The sequence below is a fragment of the Camelus bactrianus genome, chromosome 15 (assembly GCF_048773025.1).
Source record: "Camelus bactrianus isolate YW-2024 breed Bactrian camel chromosome 15, ASM4877302v1, whole genome shotgun sequence".
NCBI lineage: Eukaryota > Metazoa > Chordata > Mammalia > Artiodactyla > Camelidae > Camelus > Camelus bactrianus.
Genome location: NC_133553.1, coordinates 14,068,534 through 14,087,469, shown reverse-complemented (window position 1 = coordinate 14,087,469; position 18,936 = coordinate 14,068,534). Strand labels below are relative to the sequence as shown.

The 18,936-nt window shown below is 56.7% G+C and overlaps 1 protein-coding gene across 4 annotated transcripts in view; it reads left to right on the top strand.

Annotated features, from left to right (window-relative positions):
• PXDN (peroxidasin) overlaps positions 1–18,936 on the top strand; it is a 60,467-nt gene that overhangs the window by 26,301 nt on the left and 15,230 nt on the right. For 3 of the 4 annotated variants that reach the window (XR_012499154.1, XM_074341600.1, XM_074341601.1), the window contains exons 4-14: positions 1,155–1,226; positions 4,506–4,577; positions 4,915–4,986; positions 7,048–7,217; positions 7,979–8,096; positions 9,929–10,098; positions 14,254–14,526; positions 15,600–15,716; positions 16,695–16,853; positions 17,083–17,195; positions 17,919–18,075. Coding sequence is in view for 3 of the 4 variants with exons in the window: in XM_074341600.1 (XP_074197701.1) it covers positions 1,155–1,226; positions 4,506–4,577; positions 4,915–4,986; positions 7,048–7,217; positions 7,979–8,096; positions 9,929–10,098; positions 14,254–14,526; positions 15,600–15,716; positions 16,695–16,853; positions 17,083–17,195; positions 17,919–18,075 (1,493 nt within the window). In the remaining variant the exon portion in view is untranslated. The remainder of the gene's footprint in view (positions 1–1,154; positions 1,227–4,505; positions 4,578–4,914; positions 4,987–7,047; positions 7,218–7,978; positions 8,097–9,928; positions 10,099–14,253; positions 14,527–15,599; positions 15,717–16,694; positions 16,854–17,082; positions 17,196–17,918; positions 18,076–18,936) is intronic. The other variant, XM_074341599.1, reaches the window with a different exon arrangement.

Sequence of the window (18,936 nt, the reverse complement as noted above, 5' to 3'; positions counted from 1 at the left end):
CCCGCAGTCTGAGGAAGTGATGCTGGGCCAGGCCTCTGTCAGAGGCCCCCAGCCTCAGTCTGGGGGAAGGTTCTGGCTGGTTTGTGTTACGGCTTGTGGTTCTCCGTGAAGCAGCCTCAGTGGATTTGCACGGAGAGAAGGGGAGGCACTTGGGAGGACGGCCGCTCTGAGAGCGCAGCAGGTCGTTAGACGGGCCGCAGCGCACACTAGGGCCTCAGACGCAGGGACGCACGCCCTGGCACTGCAGTGGTGGAGAAACGCCCAGGGCGGGCATCTCTGGGTCCGAGCGCAGGATTCATCCTACTTCCAGCAGCCTTCTTGGGAGGTCGGCCGCTGCAGGGCCGTGTGATGAGGTCCAGGACCCAGCGCTCGTGCTTTTGTGGTTATGGTGGAATCGTGGTACTTTGGAGTGGAAGTCCTCGCCTGTGGTAGGTTCCTTCAGGAGCTGGCCAGCGCTTTCTGTAAAGGACGGGGCAGGACCTACCTGAGATTTTGAGGACCAAACATCTGAGCACAAAACTCACTAAACGAGTGGCCGTGGCCGTGTGCCGACAAAGCTGTGTTACGGACACTGAAGCCTGAATTTTACGTGCCACTGAATACTGTGCTTCTCATGAAATTTTTAACCATTAAAAAATGTAAGAGCCATTCATAGCCTGTAGGCCGTGCGGAGACAGGCAGTGGGCCAGCTGCGGGGTTCTTCTGATCAGCCCTGGCTGTGTCTGTTTCAGAAGAACCAGATTCCGGCGGGTCAGTCTCTGTAATGCCTGCCCCTCAGAGGAGTCCTGGGTGTTCTGAAACCGTGTGGGTATCAGGCACAGAATCCTACATTCAGTGCGTTTCACGTGTTTGTCAGAAATGACTTTATTTCCCTCAGGGTCTGAAGCAAGTGCCTTGTCAGCCACTCGCAAGCTGAACTCCGAGACTGTGACTTTCCGGAAGACGTAGCGGTGGTCTGGCCGTCTCCGGGAGGCTTTCCTTTTGGGGGGGGGGGCGCCTTGGCGGGAGGACCTGTGCTTCCCATGTGAGCGTCCTCTGTAGCCCAGAGCAGCCCTGGCTTGAAGGCTGTCTCCACGTGCCCACTTGACGCCACTTCCCGCCCGACGCCCGGCCTCGGGTGCGCGTGCTAACCCTCCCCGTGTTTCTTGTTTCAGCTATCTGTACAAGAATGAGATCCAGGCAATTGACAGGCAAGCGTTTAAGGGACTTGCCTCCCTAGAGCAACTGTAAGTGCCCCCCGCTCTGCAGCTCCTTGGACTTCGCCTGCCCTTGCCTCTTGTGGGGAGACGGGCTCAGCCTGCTGTTTGCACGATGCATGTCTGTGCCAAGGGGGACGTAGGGGCGTGCATGCACGTGGAAGAGCAGCAGTCAGCTAGCGATCCCGCGGTCCGCCCGATCCATCCATCCCGTGTCCGTCCACGCTTGCTGGTTCCCACCGCGCACCATGCCCTGTGCCCGGCATCCGTGGTACAGGGGGCAGCGAGCCCGAGGGACCCTGGGGCCCTGGTGTTCCCCGTTTAACGGAGACAGGCTTGCTAGCAGATCTGAGCCGGTAGCGGTCTTCTGGGGAGAAGCGTGGGGCCGCGGGGCGAGGGGCTGTTTTCATTGCGCAGGATTTCCTGTTTATGAGTCTGCACGCACGGTTTACTTCTTCATTCATGACGTCACTGTTTTGGAGAAAATAAACGTTTTCCACGCGTTTCTAGTTAGTGTTCGCCAGATGCTGTTTCTCTGGGTGCGTGTTAAGTCAGCATGTCCGTCTGAAGTAGGATGCCTGGTCAGAGGAGCTTTTTGGACTTGCTTGCATGTCGCTCACCTTCCAGGCGATGGGCGGGAGCGCGTCCCCGGAGCGCCCCGTGTCAGGCGGCCTTACCCCCGTGGATGCAGCAGCTGGTGATGCGTTCTCAGGGTTCGTTGCTTGGCCGGGCACAGAGGCCTCTCCCGAGGCCTGCAGGCGGAGCTGGGGAGGCCTCACCTGATCCAGGTGCTTCCGAAGCACACGCAGGGCTCGTGTTTCTAAATACTGTCCCTTTATTCGACCGAGAGCCGCTTTCCTGAGCCTGCTGTGCCCGGCGTGGAGCAGATTTGGGAAGCAGTTGTCTGTGAGGGTCGTGCCCTCTGCTTCAGGGAGAAGGACGTGGGGGTCCAGGTCCTCGCAGAGACACGTGGCAGCCTCTGCAGAGCACCTGGGTGGCAGGGGGAGGCGCCAGGCAGCACGTCCGCGTCCCGCAAGTCCCAGTGGAGCAGGGGCTGTGGCTGGACGCGCCGACTGGACTGCAGCTCCGTGGGGCCCGTCAGGCCTTGTAGGGGGAGGGGGTTCTTTTTTAGGAGAAAAGAGGCTAAGTCTGGAGAAACAGGAGGCAAAAGGAACAGCATTGTCGGAGCCCTGAGCGGTTTGGGGGGCAGCCGGGTCAGGGGCTCCCAGCCCAAGACCTGGGGCTGGAGGGAGGGAGGGGGCCTCTGCTGCCCAGACATGGGGGTGAAGGGATGAGGGGCCCGTCCCCCCCCCGCCAGGGGCACCGGGAGGGAGCAGGGGAGCGTTTCCTTAGGCCGGCGGGTGGATGCTGCCCCCGCCGCGTGTGGAGCACTGCGGGTCCCACCACCTCCGTCCCCCCTCCAGACTCAGCGCCAGAGGCAGGTGCTCCCAGCCAGAGGGGAGGCCGGCGGGAGGAGGGGGGCTGTGATCTCGGCCCCCGAGTCTGCCCAGCATCTCTGCCGTCCTGGGCGTTAAAGACACGCAGAGGCGTTTGCACATGCTTACTGATTATTTGTGCTAAGTCTACTCCCGTGGGGTCTCCCTAACCGGCAGGGGCGGGAGACTGGACAGGGTGGAGAGAGGCTCGTGGAGAAGGAACTTGGTGGTGGCCTGCAGCCTAGGCCGGCCGGCTGCCCTGAGTGCATCCGCAGCTCTGACTTCTGACCCAGAGACACTGACAGGCTCGGGGCTTCCAGGCACCGTGCAGAGCTGCCCCGTCCAGCAGCCTGGAGGGAGCCTCACCTGGGCTCCCTGGAAGGCAGCAGGCAGGGGGCAGGGACGGTGGACTGGGTTGGGGGCCCCTTTCCTGCCTTTGGCCTGGTTTTCTCTCTGCTGTCGGGAGGGGTAGCTGCACCCCTGGGCGTCCTCAAGGCCGCGCTCACATCTGGTCAGCCTCTTCCTAGCCGCCTGCCCTGTTGGCTGTTGGCACGTCGATTTTTAAACAGCCACTCAGAATTGGGGCTGGCGTGACCTCCCTTCATCTGCGCTCTTCCTCAACCCGCCCAGCCGGCCCGCAGCCCCCTGACATGGCTGAACGTGTCTCCACATGCAGCGTGTCTGTGTCTGGCATGGGGGCGAGTCCCCAGGGGCTGGTCCCCAGTGGCCGTTGGGGATGTGCATCCTGGGTGGTCGCTAATGAAGGTGTCCGCTTTAGTCCTCCTCTCAGGACCCCACTCAGGCAGAGAGGGCGGGGGACACAGGCCCGTCCCCACCGGGCTGGGGGAGGGGAGGGTGGGAAGCCCTGTGGCCACGTCATTGCGGGCACGCAGACTCACTGGCTGGTTCTCCCAGCGAGCTGGCCCAGGGGACCAGGGGCGGACGGGACAGGGCAAGTGCAGTCGAAGCCGGGCAACCTTGAAGTCACAGCAGTTTCGGAGTTAGCCAGGGGCTCTGGGGACAGCGAGGGGCTCTGGGGACGGCGCGGGCAGAGAGAGGGCGCGCTTGCTGGGTTGGCAGGCCTCGGCTCCTGGTGCTCGGGTCCCCACGCGCCTTGAAGGGGCAGGTGTGTGCTTGAGGGGGCGGCGAGGCTGTGGACGGAGGGGCTCGTGCAAAAGCCCCTGGTGGAAGGTGACTTGTGTGTTTTTCTCAGGGAAAAACTCACAGATTTTCAAAGTGAGAAAAGCGGTATTTACGAAAATTAGAAGAAATCGCTTTTAGCAGAGATGGTCAGTTACGGAAAGTGAGGAGTTGTGCCCAGGGCGGAGGTGCAGGCTCCGGGCGGGCATGTGAGCAGGGGGCGTCTGAGGACACGCGTGGCTTCAGGGCCGGTGCAGCTCTCCTCCTGTCGTTCCGGGGGTGGCTGTCTCCCTGGGTGACAGGCACCCCGTGTCAGCTGGAGGTGTAGGTCAGGCGCTCCTGAATGTGAAAGTGAGTTAGAAGATGTGAGTGAAGGCGTCCGCATCCTGAACGCGTGCTGTCGTGGAGGCCCTGCTGACTTTTCCTGGGAAGGTCTGCCTGTGCGGGAAGTGAGCGGCCCTGGCTCCTCCCCTCTGGGTGGGAAGGAGGCCGGTCGGAGCGCGTGGCCTTTAGTTACCTGCCCAGCGGACCCATGGTCTGCACTCCGTCTCCCCACTTGCTGACTTCACCCGTTGTCCGCGTGGCGCAGGGCACCCGGGGAGTTCCCTGTTGACCTGCAGATCTGAAATGACTTAGAGAAGAAATGTGGTCAGCAGAAAGTCCGTAGACCTGTAGAAGGAAATTGAAATCATTGTAAATTGTTTCTTTTCCATCTTTTCAAAACCTTTTCCAGGTACCTGCACTTTAATCAGATAGAGACTTTGGACCCAGAGTCATTTCAACACCTGCCAAAGCTGGAGCGGCTGTAAGTTGCGTTTCCTTCCCGACCTTCCCTCTCCACCTGCAGCGCCTGGGGCCCCGGCTCTGCGTTTGCGGGGATAGCGTGAAGGTCGATCCTGCTCGCACACCCGGAGACATCTCGGTAGAAAATTCACAAGAGGGACTTGCACGTCCTCTTTATTGGGGAACACTGATAAAATAGGGGAAAATGTAGTTACGTCCTGCACTGAGTAACGTCCTCAGATTCATTTGTGTGAAACATGCGTCACTGAGACGGTTTTAAAAGCTGGTCCGGTTAACTGCTTGGGCTCTCTTCCACACTTTTAAGGAGTACTTTAAAGAGTTGTTTTGGTTTATTACAGGTTTTTACACAACAACCGAATTACACATTTGGTTCCGGGAACATTTAATCACTTGGAATCTATGAAAAGATTGTAAGTATAATGACCTTTTATGTTGTCTTCAGCAAAGACTGACTCCTCCAGGCTGTGCGCTTACCTGACCTTTCTACTGGGTATCTTGAAGAATTTATTGCAGACTGAATATTCGTTAGGAAGGGAGTATGTACGAGGCAGAGGGGGTTAAACCACCAGAACGCAGAATGGAAACCCGGGGGACTCAGAACGCACAGCAGACCAGTGCTCTCGTGGCAAGCAAGGCTTTTTTTAAAATCAGTTTGTTTTGTTTCATTGCAGGGGAGGTAGCTAGTTTTAGTTAGTTAGTTAGTTAGTTAGTCTCTAACGGAGGTACCAGGGATTGAACCCAGGAACTCATGCATGCTGAGCAGGCTCTCTGCCACTGAGCTGTACCCTCCCCCTTAAATCGATTTTATATTCTTCAGATTAATCTTTAATTCCATGTTGCCTCTTTTACTGGTGGAAATAAAGTCAGTCTGCAAGGAATCTGTAAACTATATCCTGTACCTTTGCCTTAGGCGTGCACATAGCTGAATTCTCCTTGTTTCTAGGTCTCTCAAAATACTTTACCTCTACGCTGAGTATTTCCTTATCGTAGGACTAAGGCTCCCTGATACTGAGGGAGAAGGCCGCCTGACATCCTTTTTGTGTTCTTCCTTGAGGTCTTGAAGGCCATTGTTTGTCAGTTAGGTATTACTGAGTGTGGACAATGAAGAAGCTTAAGAGACAGAGGCTCTCATCAGCAAGCCGCAGCCCACAGCGGCCTTCTATTTATTGTTTTTTGCATTAGCAAAGTAAGACACAGGCTTCCATCACAATTTATGATTGCTTTTTGTTCTTCAGGATAAAGAAATCCCCAGCCAAACTGAAAACTGCGTTCTGGGTAGCAGATAAGATGATTGCTGCCCATTTGATAGTTGAGAGCGAGTGGTTAAAAATTGCCAGCAGCGCCCGAGATGTTCAGGGCAGCGGGGGTTACCTGAGTCTGCAAGACACTGAGAAAGTTTTCTTCTGGTTCTCGCCTCCTTTGGCCATCCCCTCAGCCCCGGGGTCTCGGTGCTGTGCGCTGGCTGCCCCCGCCTCCACTCAGTCTGTGAGACTCGGGTTTCTCCGCCTCATTGAGCCGCCCCTCGCCCCCCGCCCCAGCGGCAGGGCAGGGGGACTTCCTTCCCCATCCGCTTGGCCTGGGCAGGGCTGGCCACTGGCACGCACCTGGGCTCGCCTCTCCTCCTCTGTCTCAGGGCCCACCCTGAGCACAGAGGTCCTGTTCCTTAACGATTTATGATTGTCAGAGAGGCCATCAGGCCAGGGGAGCCAGGCGGGTGCTGGGTCCCCCACAGATTCGCTCGTCAGAGAGATGGCCATGCAGGCTGGGGGCCAGTTCTGCCTGCCACCCGCTCCGAGCCAGCGTCCCAGGGTAACGCAGGTGGGAGGTGTGCATCACAGGCCTCGATCTCCCGGGCGCTCTGGCCTGGGGTGTGAACTCGGCTCTGATCAGACGGCCCTGCCTCCACCTCCCAGGTGTGATGTGAGCGGTCACGCCCCTTTGCCAGCACGTGCCCGTCAGTCAGCCGTGTTCCTGGTCCTCCTGTTACAGAGGCTTTGCTGCAGGAACAGCCTCCTTCCCAGGGGTGGAGGGACACCCACCTGGCACCTGTGGGAACAGGGGTGTCCAGACTCACCGGGCGCTTCCCCAGGCGCTTCCGGGGTCACGCAGTCTGTGCACGCCGTGCCCTGTGGGCCGACCCTGCCTTCGGGAATGTTTAAGGCCTAAGTGGGATACTGCTGGTGACCCAGCGCCCGCCCTGAGGAGGGCTCAGGGCCAGTTTGCTGGCTTCAGATAGGGCTCCTGTCCCGTGTCTTTCAGGAAGCCTTCCTGACTCGTCCAGCTCGTGTTTGTCCATCTTTTGAACCTAAAACAGACAGTTTGATTCCTCCTTTTGGCATCTTTTATTTGTGTCACTTGGGTTTCCCCACTTCTGGGCTCCCCCTCTGCCCAGGGAGGCCCCCGGTCGGCAGGAGGGGTCTGAGCTGGTCACCACTCGTCCGTGGTCTCACCGGCCGCTGCCTCCTTCTCAGGCGCCTGGACTCCAATGCGCTGCACTGTGACTGCGAGATCCTGTGGCTGGCGGACCTGCTGAAAACCTACGCCAGGTCGGGGAACGCGCAGGCCGCAGCCACCTGCGAGTATCCACGACGCATCCAGGGGCGGTCGGTGGCAACCATCACCCCGGAAGAGCTGGACTGTGGTGAGCGAGCGCAGCGCAGGTTCCGGGAGGTAGTGCGGACCGTGCTGAGTCTGGGGGCTTTGTGATGACGGCCGCGCAGTAACAGCGATGCCGACCATGCTTTGTGCCCCAAGACGTCAGGTGGTGAGGGCACCGAACACACGTGCACACACGCACATGCACGCACGTGCACACACACTCATTTGCTCGTGTGGGTGGATGAGTACGTTGAGACCTGGAAGGGTCAGTTCTCTGAGTTTCTTAGTTAGTGAGTGACCAGTCTGCGTGGCCGTGGGGACATGGAGAGGACAGCTGCCCAGCAGGCCAGAGGTCAGGAGGGCAGCCTCTCTGCAGCCAGTGACTGGGTGGCCTTAGAGGCCGGAGCAGGGACCCCGGAACTGAGTGAGGGGCTTGGGGGTAGGGGAGCCCTCTGGCCGGCCTGACTCCCGCAGCCTGCTGCCCTCAGGCGGCTTCTGCTGAGAAGTACCGTTGTGAGTCCTTTCCTTCCCTGGACACCGTGGCCCTGGCGTGTCCTGCTCTGGGAGGCGTGCACCCACTCAGGGCGGGTGGTCGCCAGGGCTCTGGGCGGGTGGGCTCAGGTGTGAGAAAAGCTGTGTGATTCGGCTTTAAACCATCTTCTCCGTGGAGAACTGCACCGTCCTCGTGGGAATGCTTTTGGGTTGAACGGACGCAATTTTCTCTTGAACTAAAGAGATTTGCCCTGGGTTCTCGTTCACGTGACGGTTTAAGACCAAAAAGGCCTGGTTTCCTTTCTGGCGCAGAAAGACCCCGGATCACGTCAGAGCCCCAGGACGCAGATGTCACCTTGGGGAACACCGTGTTCTTCACCTGCAGAGCCGAGGGCAACCCTAAGCCCGAGATCATCTGGCTCAGGAACAAGTAAGTGGTTCAGGGCGGGAGGCCGCCGGGCGCCACCCCGACAACCCTCGTCCTCCACGAAGAGCACCAAGGAGGAGGCGTCTTTCCTGCTTTGAAAAAGCCACTGGGCTGGGGCGGCACTTCTGCTGCCTCACGGCCTCTGTGAGGTGCTCGGCCTGAGGCCCCCACGGGCTGGGTCCTGGCCGCGTGGCAGTCAGCACGTCGCGCCCCTGCCGGGCTGCGGAGCGGGAGGAAAACTGCCCCCCTGGCCCACTGTCTCTGGCGGCGGCTGTGGGGGCTGGTCCCTGGGGCTTCTCACCTGGAGGGTGGGCCCGTCCTGACAAGATGGCGTCTTCCCCATGGGGACGGTGTCTTCAAGGAGCACGTGCACTTTGCTCCTGGGCATCTGGTTTACCTCCTGAGACAACGGTCTCCCTTCCGTCCACAGTCATTTTGGTGGGGGGGGTCGGCTGGGGATGGGGTCAGACTCCTCCGGTCGTCTGAGTGGGAAGACAGTCCTGCTGGCCGCACACTTTGAACTGAGTCCTGGAGAAGCCTCAGCCTGAGACCACGTAATCACCGCCCCCTGTTTATTTGCTTGGGAACTGGCACCACTCACTCGCTAGCAGGGCCCTCCCTGTGGGTTCAGGGTTTCCACACGGCCCCAGCCGTGCTCAGTCTCGGTGGAGCGAGGAGATGGGAGCCTGAGGCCCGCTGAGCCACCGCCCCTCCGGGCCTGGGCCAGGCTCCCAGCAGAGGTGTGGCCCGGCTCCCGGGTCCGGCAGTGTTTGCAGAGAAGACAGGCAGGTGGACAGCGGGCCTGGCGGGGGGGTCTGCCGAGACGCGGTCCTGCTCGCGGGGACGTGGGGCTGGCCCTGGGCCTGGATTTGCTGTCATGCCCAGGGTGACGTCAGGCTGGGGCCAGGGCTGGGTACAGAAAACTGGAGATGCTGTCCTCAGTCTTAGGAGCTCGGGCTCTGGGACAGCTCTGAGGGGTGAGACCCACAGTCCAGAGCGGACGCTGGTGGGATTCCTTCAGGACGTGTGCACTCACAAGGCAGAGAAGCGTGAATTCTGCTCAGGCCCTTCCCACCTGCATTTATGACGAACACACTGACACTTTAAGCATCAGATTGCAGAGCCCATCACTGCAGTCAGACCCAGAGCCCAGGCCCGACGTCTGGTGCGGGGCTGTGTCCGCCTCCCCTGCCGGCATCCCCACCTCTGTGGCCTCACAGTGTCTATGGGAGACCCGTCGGCGAGTCTCACCCACGGGGCCTGAGACGACGGTTGCTTCCATCTGGACATCCCTGGGCAGGGGTCACCGGGCTGGCACAGGAGAGGAGCAGGAGGAAGGTGGCTGGGGAGCCCACAGCGTCTTGCACGCCAGGGTCTTTCCCTGCAGCACCTGGGACTCTGAGCCTCGTCCTCGGAAAGCTCTGGGACAGCGGCTGATTTGTTCTGTCGGCGTTTGTAATCTGCTTTCAGTAATTGAAGTGTTTCTACCTCATTATCTTTAATGAGTTTACCAGAAACAAGGGAAAGGATTTCCTGCGAATTTTTCCCATTACGCCCTTTTTTCCGTTTGGAATGAGGACCACCTTAAAACATTTATAGATTGAACGTGTACATGATAAGAGTAAAAATATGAGTTAACTACAGATGTAAATACCTGGACACTTTTCCCAAAAATGCTGGCTGATTCGGGCTGTTTGGAAGGAAAGCTTCCGGGAAAGTGAGGTCCGCACACCCCGCATCTCCAGGTACCTTGTGCCTCCAGGCTGGGGTCCTGGCGCCTAGACCGGACCTCCCGCCGGGGGCTGGGGTGTCCCCACCGGCTTCTGCCTTCACAGTAACGAGCTGAGCATGAAGACGGATTCCCGCCTGAACCTGCTGGGCGACGGGACCCTGATGATCCAGAACACGCGGGAGACAGACCAGGGCGTCTACCAGTGCATGGCGAAGAACGTGGCCGGGGAGGCGAAGACGCAGGAGGTGACCCTCAGGTACTTCGGCTCTCCAGGTGCGTAGAGTGTTCACCAGCCAGCTGCTCGGGGGTCCTCCCGGGACCATCCTTGCCCTGCCCACCCCCTCGGTCCCCGCTTCCACTGGTGAGAGGCAAAGGAACACCACGGGCTCCCCCCGACGCCCCTGCCGCAGGGCCGGCGGAGTCGTCCGCGACTTTCGGCCATTGCTCTGGCTCACGGTCAGCCCCCACTCCAGGACGGTCTCTCAGAGTGGACAGTGGAGGCCGGCCATGCTGTGCACAGTCCAGGCGGAGTCTCTCTCACACCTGGAGAGACGTGTGCCCCGGCCCTGGCACCTCCCACTCGCTGGCCTGAAGGGACCTGTCACTTGTTGCTCTTTGGCAATGGAGACTTTTTCGTGCTCAGGGCTTTGGTTATTTTAAAAGAAGGCAAAAATTTAGAATTTTATGCAAAATTCCCACATCTAAAATATTGGCACCTGGTCTGAAAAGACTTCGAGCCAAAGGAAACACAGCTGCAGCCTCGCACTGGCCTGAGTCCTGCCAGGTTACAAACCCCACCCTTGTCAAAGTGTTGACTCTGTGGGCTTTGGTCAGAAGAGGAGCAGGGCCTTGGAGAACGGTCCAGTGGGGAGGGCCACGCGCCCCGCGGTGCCAGAAGCAGCCCAGCGACTCTGGCCCCTCGTGGGTCAGTGGCGTCGTCCTCCTGTTGGAGGGCCGGGCTCTGTGTCCCTTGAGCTTTGCAGTTCTGGGCGTTACAGCCCCCTCGACGGCAGTGGAAGGTTTGTGCATTTCTGCGTTTAGGTTTTTAGTACAAGATCTTTGTGTCGCTTGATACAGCTCAGCCTGCACACAGTCTGTGCGTACTGGCAAGTGAGCATTCCTGGCTGTCAGATTTCAGCTCAGAGAAGACCACGGGTCTTACACCACAGCCAAGGCAAAGCCCTTTAATCCCAGTGTCCCCGAGGGGAGCAAGGCGTCCAGCATCTTTGTAAAGTGACATTGCTGTGAACCTGCCACAGACAAGACACAGCTCCTGGTCCCAGCGGAGCTCTGCTTTGTTTGCAAGGAACAAGGAAACCCACAGAACACTGTCCAGAGTGTGCAGCGCGGAGGTGTGTGTCACAGGACATAGGGGACAGGAGAGCGTGAAGAGTGCATTTCCTTAGCAGAGCTGCTGTGTTAGCAGGTTAAATGGTTCCGAAACAGGAATATCAAAGTCTTACAGCCTGAGAGTTCCAAATCTGACGCCTTTTGATCTGACTTTTTGTTTCTCTCTCAGGAACAAGAGGCTTCTTTAGTGTGCTAGGCGAGCATGTTGCAATTCTCCCTGAAAATGCACCAGGAGGGTCTCCCAGGCCCTGAAGGGAGGGTCACTTCAGAGCGAGGGGCAGCCCCTCAGCCTGGACCAGGGGCTGCCAAACCTGGCCCACTGCCTGTTTTTCGAAGACCTTTGAACTAAGAATGTGTTTTACACTTTTACGTGATGGAAAAGCTTAAGAGTGGTATTTTAGGATACATGGTAATTATATGAAGTTCAAATTTCAGTGTCTGTTAAGTAAGTTTTATTGGACCATGATCACACTCAAAGATTTACAACCTTAAAGCCCAAAATAAATGCTCTGTGGCCCTTTACGGGAAAAGTTTGCCATCCCCGTGATTCCTATAATGATCACAGACTCAGTGTAGGTCTCCGTGAGTCACAGAGGGCTAGATGCACTTTATCTATTCTGAAGCCGTGTTATTTGGGGCCTATAAGTTTGCAATTCTTGCCTTCCTGGCAGATTAAACTTTTGATCATTGACACTTCCACCTCTATTAGCGCTTTCTGCCTTCAGAGTAATTTGGTTTAATACAGAGGCAACCAGCTTGCTTTTGATTAATGTTTGTCAGATGTACCTTTTCCACCATTTTGCTCTGAACCTTTCTATATTAATAGATTTGGGATGTTATAAATAGCATAGACCTAGATTTTTAAAAACAATCAATCAGACTGACTTTTAAAATAAGCCCATTTATATTTATTATAGTCAGCAATATATTTAGATTTATAAATTTTCCCTCTTATTTTGGACTAATTATCCAACCTTTTCTGTGTTTTTTGCCTTATTTTGAAACACTTCTTTTCGCCTTTTATTTTCTACTTCTAGTTTGGAAGTTAGAGACCCTATTTCTTTTTTTTAAGCGGTTGTCCTAGGGAATTTCAAGAGCATTCTTACATCATCGAAGTCTGCAGTTACTGTCTCTACATTTGTCTCAAGCACAGTCACTTACCTTAGTTTATAGGCTGAGTTCTGTTTTTAACATATAAAAGAACATTATTTTGTGCTGATGTTCCTCTGTCTGTGCCTATGTGCTGTCACTTCCAGGTCTCCTCATTTCTTCCTGCGTCTCAGCTCTTCTCCTGGGGTCACCTCCCTTCTGCCTGACGTGGGGTGAATAGACAGCAGACCTACATGAGGATGCACTTTGGCTGATAAAGCTTAATATGACGTTTATTTTTCCTTCTGCCCAGCCCAGTCCCCGGGGTGGGGTGGGGGGGAAGCACTGACTTTCTCTCCAGCTCGTTCTCATGCTGATGGCAGATGCGCTGGGGGCGGACCGTCCTGGAGTTTTCTGTCTGACTCATCTTGGAAAGCCCTCACTTTTCCGTCTCCTGAGGCTTTTAGACACCACGTTTACAATCGCAGGGCCCAGGGGTGCCTTCAAGACGGGCTTTGACTTTGGTGTTCTTGTCCCTGTGGGCAGCTCTCCAGTCTCTAGCTTGCCTTTCTCACAGGTGCTGATGTTAAATGTCATTCCTGCATTTTCTGCGATCTCCTGTTACTTCGGCATGTGACGAATGGGGCTTAAGCATTAACAAATAGGCAAAGATGTAAAGACGTCTCTTTCCTGACTCCTCGCCTCGTCCACGGAATTCCCACTCCATCCCACCTCCTCAAATTACTCATCTTTCTGGAAAATACTGTCAGTGCCTGCAAGGGAAGAGGCAGCTCATGTCAGCCCTCGAGGGGCTTTCTTACCCTTTTCTTTTTAATGATCGGCTGCACAGTGTCATTACCCAGGTGACACACCTGTTCAGCTACTTCCCTTTGCAGTACGTTAAGTCTTTTCCAGATCTTTTGCTGTCATAGGTCCGAACCCCTTTATATGAAACCCCTTGGGCCAGATGTTGTTTGACATTCAGAAATTTGGGGATTTTTTTTAGAAGTGCACACAGAGCATAATCTGTTTACTGACTTGTGCTGTCACAGAACCTTGGGTGATACCCAGTAATCAGTACATAAACTACAGCAAACTGTATGGACACTCATGGCAAGTGGGTAAGTGAAGACTGGGTAGTCGTACGCTAGGGACGTCAAGGTACCGAACAAAGAAGTTATGAAAAAATACTTTATTTTTGGAGCTTCTTGAGTTGGAAAATTGTGGATAAGGATGTCAGCCTGAGTTAAAAATGCAGTAATAAAAAAAGCCCCTCTTTTGTACTTATATTGTTGTACAATCTTGTAAAATTATGCGTAGGGTAAATTCCTAGTAGAGTAATTTCTGAGTAAAAGGGTGAATGAATTTTTAGTTTAATTTATGTGTCCCCGTTACTGTCCAGGTGGACCGTGGCACTTTGTGCTGCCGATGTGTGATGCATGAAAGTTCCGTTTTTGTACAAACTCAACTCACAAGCCCAATAATAAGTGTATGGGTTTTTTTTCCCTCTGGATTTAGAGTTGAAAAATATTTTTCAGTATAATATTAATTTGCATTTTTTTCTATAGGGAAATTTGTTATTTCTATATGTTCTAAATACCCTTCAAAAACAATGTTTTATAACCAGTAACAGCTAGCTGCAAGGTTTATTATAAAACTGACAGAATGCACGCAGAATAAACAGAAGTGTGACTTCTCCACAGAGCTCAGTCCACTTTTAAAGAAGAAACCGGCTCTGGCCGGTCAGTCAGAGCCGCTGATGGTCAGTTGACCCCAGGCAGTGGCCCATATTTACTGTGTTATTCTGCAATTTATTTTTCACGTTTCTTTAAAAAGGAAAGCAGACAAAGTGTGCAACTGAATTGCATTTGTGTTACTTACGTTAGAGGTCCCTGGGTAGGGACGCAGCATGAAAACAGAAAAACCTAAGCAGAAGCCGTTTGCTAACCCGGAGGGTGTTAACTGAGAATCTGTGTTTCCTTGTGACAGCCCGCCCCACTTTTGTAATCCAGCCCCAGAACACGGAGGTGTTGGTCGGGGAGAGCGTCACCCTGGAGTGCAGCGCCACGGGCCACCCTCCGCCGCGGATCACCTGGACGAGGGGCGACCGGACGCCCGTGCCCGCGGACCCCCGGGTGAGCGTCACCCCATCTGGCGGCCTCTACATCCAGAAGGTGGAGCAGGAGGACAGCGGGGAATACACCTGCTTCGCGTCCAACACGGTGGACAGCATCCACGCCACCGCCTTCATCATCGTCCAGGGTGAGGAGCCGGCCACGCGGAGACCCTCCCTCCCCGCGCGCCCGCCGCACGCCCCGGGCGCCCCAGCAGCCCCCCCAGGGCTCCATCCTGGTCCCCCTCCTGGGACCCCTTGATCTTGTCCATCACATCTGACCTTCTCTGCGCAACTCGGCTTTAAATTTAGTTTCCAAATGGAGGCTTGAGGAGGTCGGGGGGGGGTTGTTTTTGGCTGTGTTCCCGACGTGAATGCGGGTGTGCACACGGCCTTCGTGTGTGTAAGAATTAGTCAGTCTTGCACTCCTCGTGGAGTTTCCCGAGGATCGGTTTTTGGACATTGGGTGCTGAGAGTACGTGTGGTTTTAAGACTTACTTATGCTGTGTATTGCCAAGTTTCTTGACTTTATAATGAGTTTGTTAGTTTTTAAATAAATTGTGGAGCGGGTCATCGGTTGGGAAGCGCTAAGACAACACAGAAGTGCAAGAAGCAGAGCAATCCGTTCTGTCCCTCCGCCTCTCGCCCCACCAGCTTCTTCTGCCTCCACCGGCAGCCACGCCACTCACAACCTGTCCTTACTTCACCCTCCGGCTCCTCCTTTGCACGTGACGATCATGTCCTTTGGTTTTGGCCTTTTTTGGCTGTGGTTGTAGCTCTTATCAAAATGGAGTTGTACTGGCTGTGTTATTCTGCAATTTATTTTTCACCTAATAATCATAAAGTAATGCTGTCACTATTCACTAGGTGACATTTCTAACCATTTGCAAATACTAAGTTCGGCTGAGGAGTCGGATGAATCCCTTTAAGTCAGGCCCTTCTGCAAACCGACGTAGGTGGCTGTCCGTGTTCGCTGCACTGTGGCCCCGGCGTTGCAGGGCAGGCCTCCTGCAGGGTCTCTGTGTGCGGCCGAGAAGCACCCCGCGTTCCCTCTTCTCCTGCCTCACCCTTCCTGCTCGGACACTTCGCCCCCATCGGGGACCTGGGGGACCATCCTCTTCCTCGCTGAGAGCAGTGTGCCTCCTGCCAGCTAAGGAGGGTAGCATTTTCACCCAAAGCTGTTGTCTAAACACCCCCTTCCCAATATCTTTCCTCCCGGAAGCTCTTCCTCAGTTCACCGTGACGCCTCAGGACCGAGCTGTCACCGAGGGTCAGACAGTTGACTTCCACTGTGAGGCCAAGGGCTACCCTCAGCCAGTCATCGCCTGGACGAAAGGAGGTGAGACAGTGACCAGAACAGCCCCCGCCCCCCTCCCTCAGGATGCAGACCCCGAGGCCAGGCTGTCGATGGCTGAACCTGATGGGACCCTCCCTGTCCCATCCCGGCGCCACCACCCGCGGGACACTGAGGGTCTGTCCTTCCTGAGGGGTCAGGGTGCCAGGCCCGTCTCCTCCCAAGTCGTCTGTCCTGCCTTCAGGGTGCACTTCCTAGAACCCTGAATGAGATTTAATAACGTGCAGGAGAGAAACTTCTGGACTGGTAGCAGAATATATAAATATATATATATAGATAAAATATATATTTATATTTTTTTTCTCCCTTAACTTTCACTCTCACTTGAATTCTCAGCGTTTTCTTGCTGTTTCTCCAGGAGGTGCTGTGACTTGATCACATTAATTCCCTGGGTGTGGCCCCCGCCCCTTTTCTCCAGCTGCCAAACCGCTGGGCTCATAATTTGATGAAGGTTCAGACCGTGTTCCCTGGGGACTGACAGTAGCCTGGCCAGGGAAGCTGGGGAGAGGCCGATGCTGATGCTCGTGGACCCTCAGGGTCTGTCCCAGAACGGAACGCGACTCCAGCCCCAGACCAGAGGGCAGCCCTGTCCCTTCCTCCACCGAGGGGCCCTTCCAGGAACCCTCACAGCCCTCTAGACGAGCTCCAAACTCCAGGAACTCCCTGTTTTCAGAGGAGAGGTCATCCTTGCTGGGGGTGCCACTTGTCTGTAAATAGTGCCCCCTCCAGCCCTCTGCCCCTCTCCGCCCAGTGTGGGACCAGCCTGTCCCAGGTCCCCTGAGCGTGTGCTGACGCTGCCTGAGCCCCCTGCCATCCGGGCTCCTGCCTCATTAGCACTCACCCCCTTCACGGAGCGTCCAGGGACAGGACCCTGAGCTCCTTACCCCTGAGCTGCCCCAGACAGAGCTCTGCCCGACACCATGATCCTGTCCCCCGTGTCACTGACTGCACCCCCGCCCACAGGGAGCCAGCTGTCGGTGGACCGGCGGCACCTGGTTCTGTCCTCGGGAACGCTCAGGATCTCGGGCGTTGCCCTGCACGACCAGGGCCAGTACGAGTGCCAGGCCGTCAACATCATCGGCTCCCAGAGGGTCACGGCGCACCTGACGGTCCAGCCCCGAGGTAGGCGGGGGTCCTGCAGGTGGTGCAGAGTGGGTAGGGGGGCGGCTTCCTGCTCCTTCACTCCTGCAGCCTCAGCTTCAGCAGGGGAGGCTGGCGGGGGCCCTCAGTGCCCTGACTGAGGCGGGGCCCGCGCTCTCTGGGAGCCTGGGGACAAAGCACGAGTCCTCTGGGCTCTCCAGGCGACACTGGGGACAGGACCATGGTGCCAGCTGTGTGCCTTGCCTTCCAGTCACCCCCGTGTTCACCAGCATCCCCAGTGACATGACGGTGGAGGTGGGCAGCAGCGTGCAGCTCCCGTGCAGCTCCCAGGGGGAGCCTGAGCCCGCCATCACCTGGAACAAGGTAACGGCCGCGGGCGTGCGGCTGGTGGGTCAGCTGCGCCCTGGCTGCTTCCCCAGACCTCCTGTAGCGGAAGAGCATCCGAGTTGTCAGCAGGAGGGAAACGATTCTGTGGTGTCCTTACTCATAAAAGGAAAACGAAACAAACCCAGAACATTCTCCTTTCCACGTCTTTCTTGGCGACAAAAGCAAAGAAAACCCTCTTATTAAATCCTTGGCCCTGTAATCACCAGAGAAGATTTTTTGTTTCATGTCTCTGTGTTGTTTTTATGAAGCCCAGTGGAGAAACGGGTAAGCGTTTAATCACAGACAAGAGCTTTGACGTGAAACGTCCAGGAGCACAGAGGTTCCCGGGAAGGAAGCCGTCGGCCTGGCCTCTCTGGCCTCCTCTCTCGGGCTGGGGCGTCGTCTGCCTCACCGTCTGTGTCCCAGGCGTCCTGGCCTCTCCCCCACGGGCGCCCCAGCTTTCTGCCTTCCTCGTCCCATGTGTGTGCCTTTTGTGCCCCCTCCCCGGGGAAGACCCTATAAAATCCCACAGAGCAGGGTCAGTGTCTTAATGTTTTCTGGGTGCAAACATGTAAGAATCCTTTCTGGCGTTGGGTGGGTCTGAGCCCAGCCGCTGCGAGTGTCCATCGTGAGGTCCTGATAAACGGGGCCCCACTCCCGGGCCAGCGCCTTTGCCCCTTAATCTCATCTCCACTCTGACTGCCTTTTATTTTGCTCCAGGATGGGGTTCAGGTGACGGAAAGTGGGAAGTTTCACATCAGCCCCGAGGGATTCCTGACCATCCACGACATGGGGCCTGCGGACTCTGGCCGCTACGAGTGTGTGGCCCGGAACGCGATCGGGCAGGCCTCTGTCAGCGTGGTGCTGAGCGTGAACGGTGAGACCGGGCCCAGGCCGCCTGCGGGGTGCGGGCTGCGGGCTGCGGCTGCAGAGTAGAGTGTGGGCCCCCGGGGCCAGCGGGTTAGGAGTTCGGGGTTGTCCTAGAACTGCGGGGAGGGTGGGGGGGCGGGGCTGCGGGGAGGGTGGAGGGGCGGAGCTGCCCTTCGTCCACTGCTCTGGGCTCTGCAGCCACTGTGCTCCGGCACTGGGAGCAGCTGTCTTCGACCTGCGTTTCATGGTTGGTTTAGCGGTCATCCAGAGCCCTTTAGATCCACAACAGGCAGTCGACAGTCACCATTTTGCAGAACCACAGGTGCGGTTACTGTGATGAAGGAGGCTCGGCCCTTCACCCTGCTTTCTCTCTGCTCTGGGTGTGTGTGGCCTTGTGCAGTCCTGGGTGTGCTTAGTCCTCAGTATAAACACCCCAATCACCACGGACCCCTCCCTTCCCTGGGTCTGGTCGGTGCCCTAGAGCCAAGCAGATGCCAGCTGTCCACCAGGCCTGCATCGCTCAGCCAGAGCGTCCAGCCGGGCCCGCCGTCTGGTCTGTCCATGGTCACCTCCGCCTTCCTAGAACAGAAATCCCTGACGCCGCCCTGAGTGTTCCAGGGCCATCGGCCTCGCAGAGCCTCCTGCCCCGCCCCCAGCCTGCATTCCGTCTCCCGCCCTCTGTGCCCCACGGTCAGGCGTGCCCCTCGGCGCAGAAAGCTGGCCCCCAGGGGGAGCCCCACACCCACACCCCAGCTCTTGCCCGCTCCAGGGACGCCGGAGCACCGACACTCTGCCTTCTCCACTTGAACACACCCAATCTGCCTTCTCCTCAGGCAGCAAGCGCCCAGACAGGACGCTGTGCAACTAG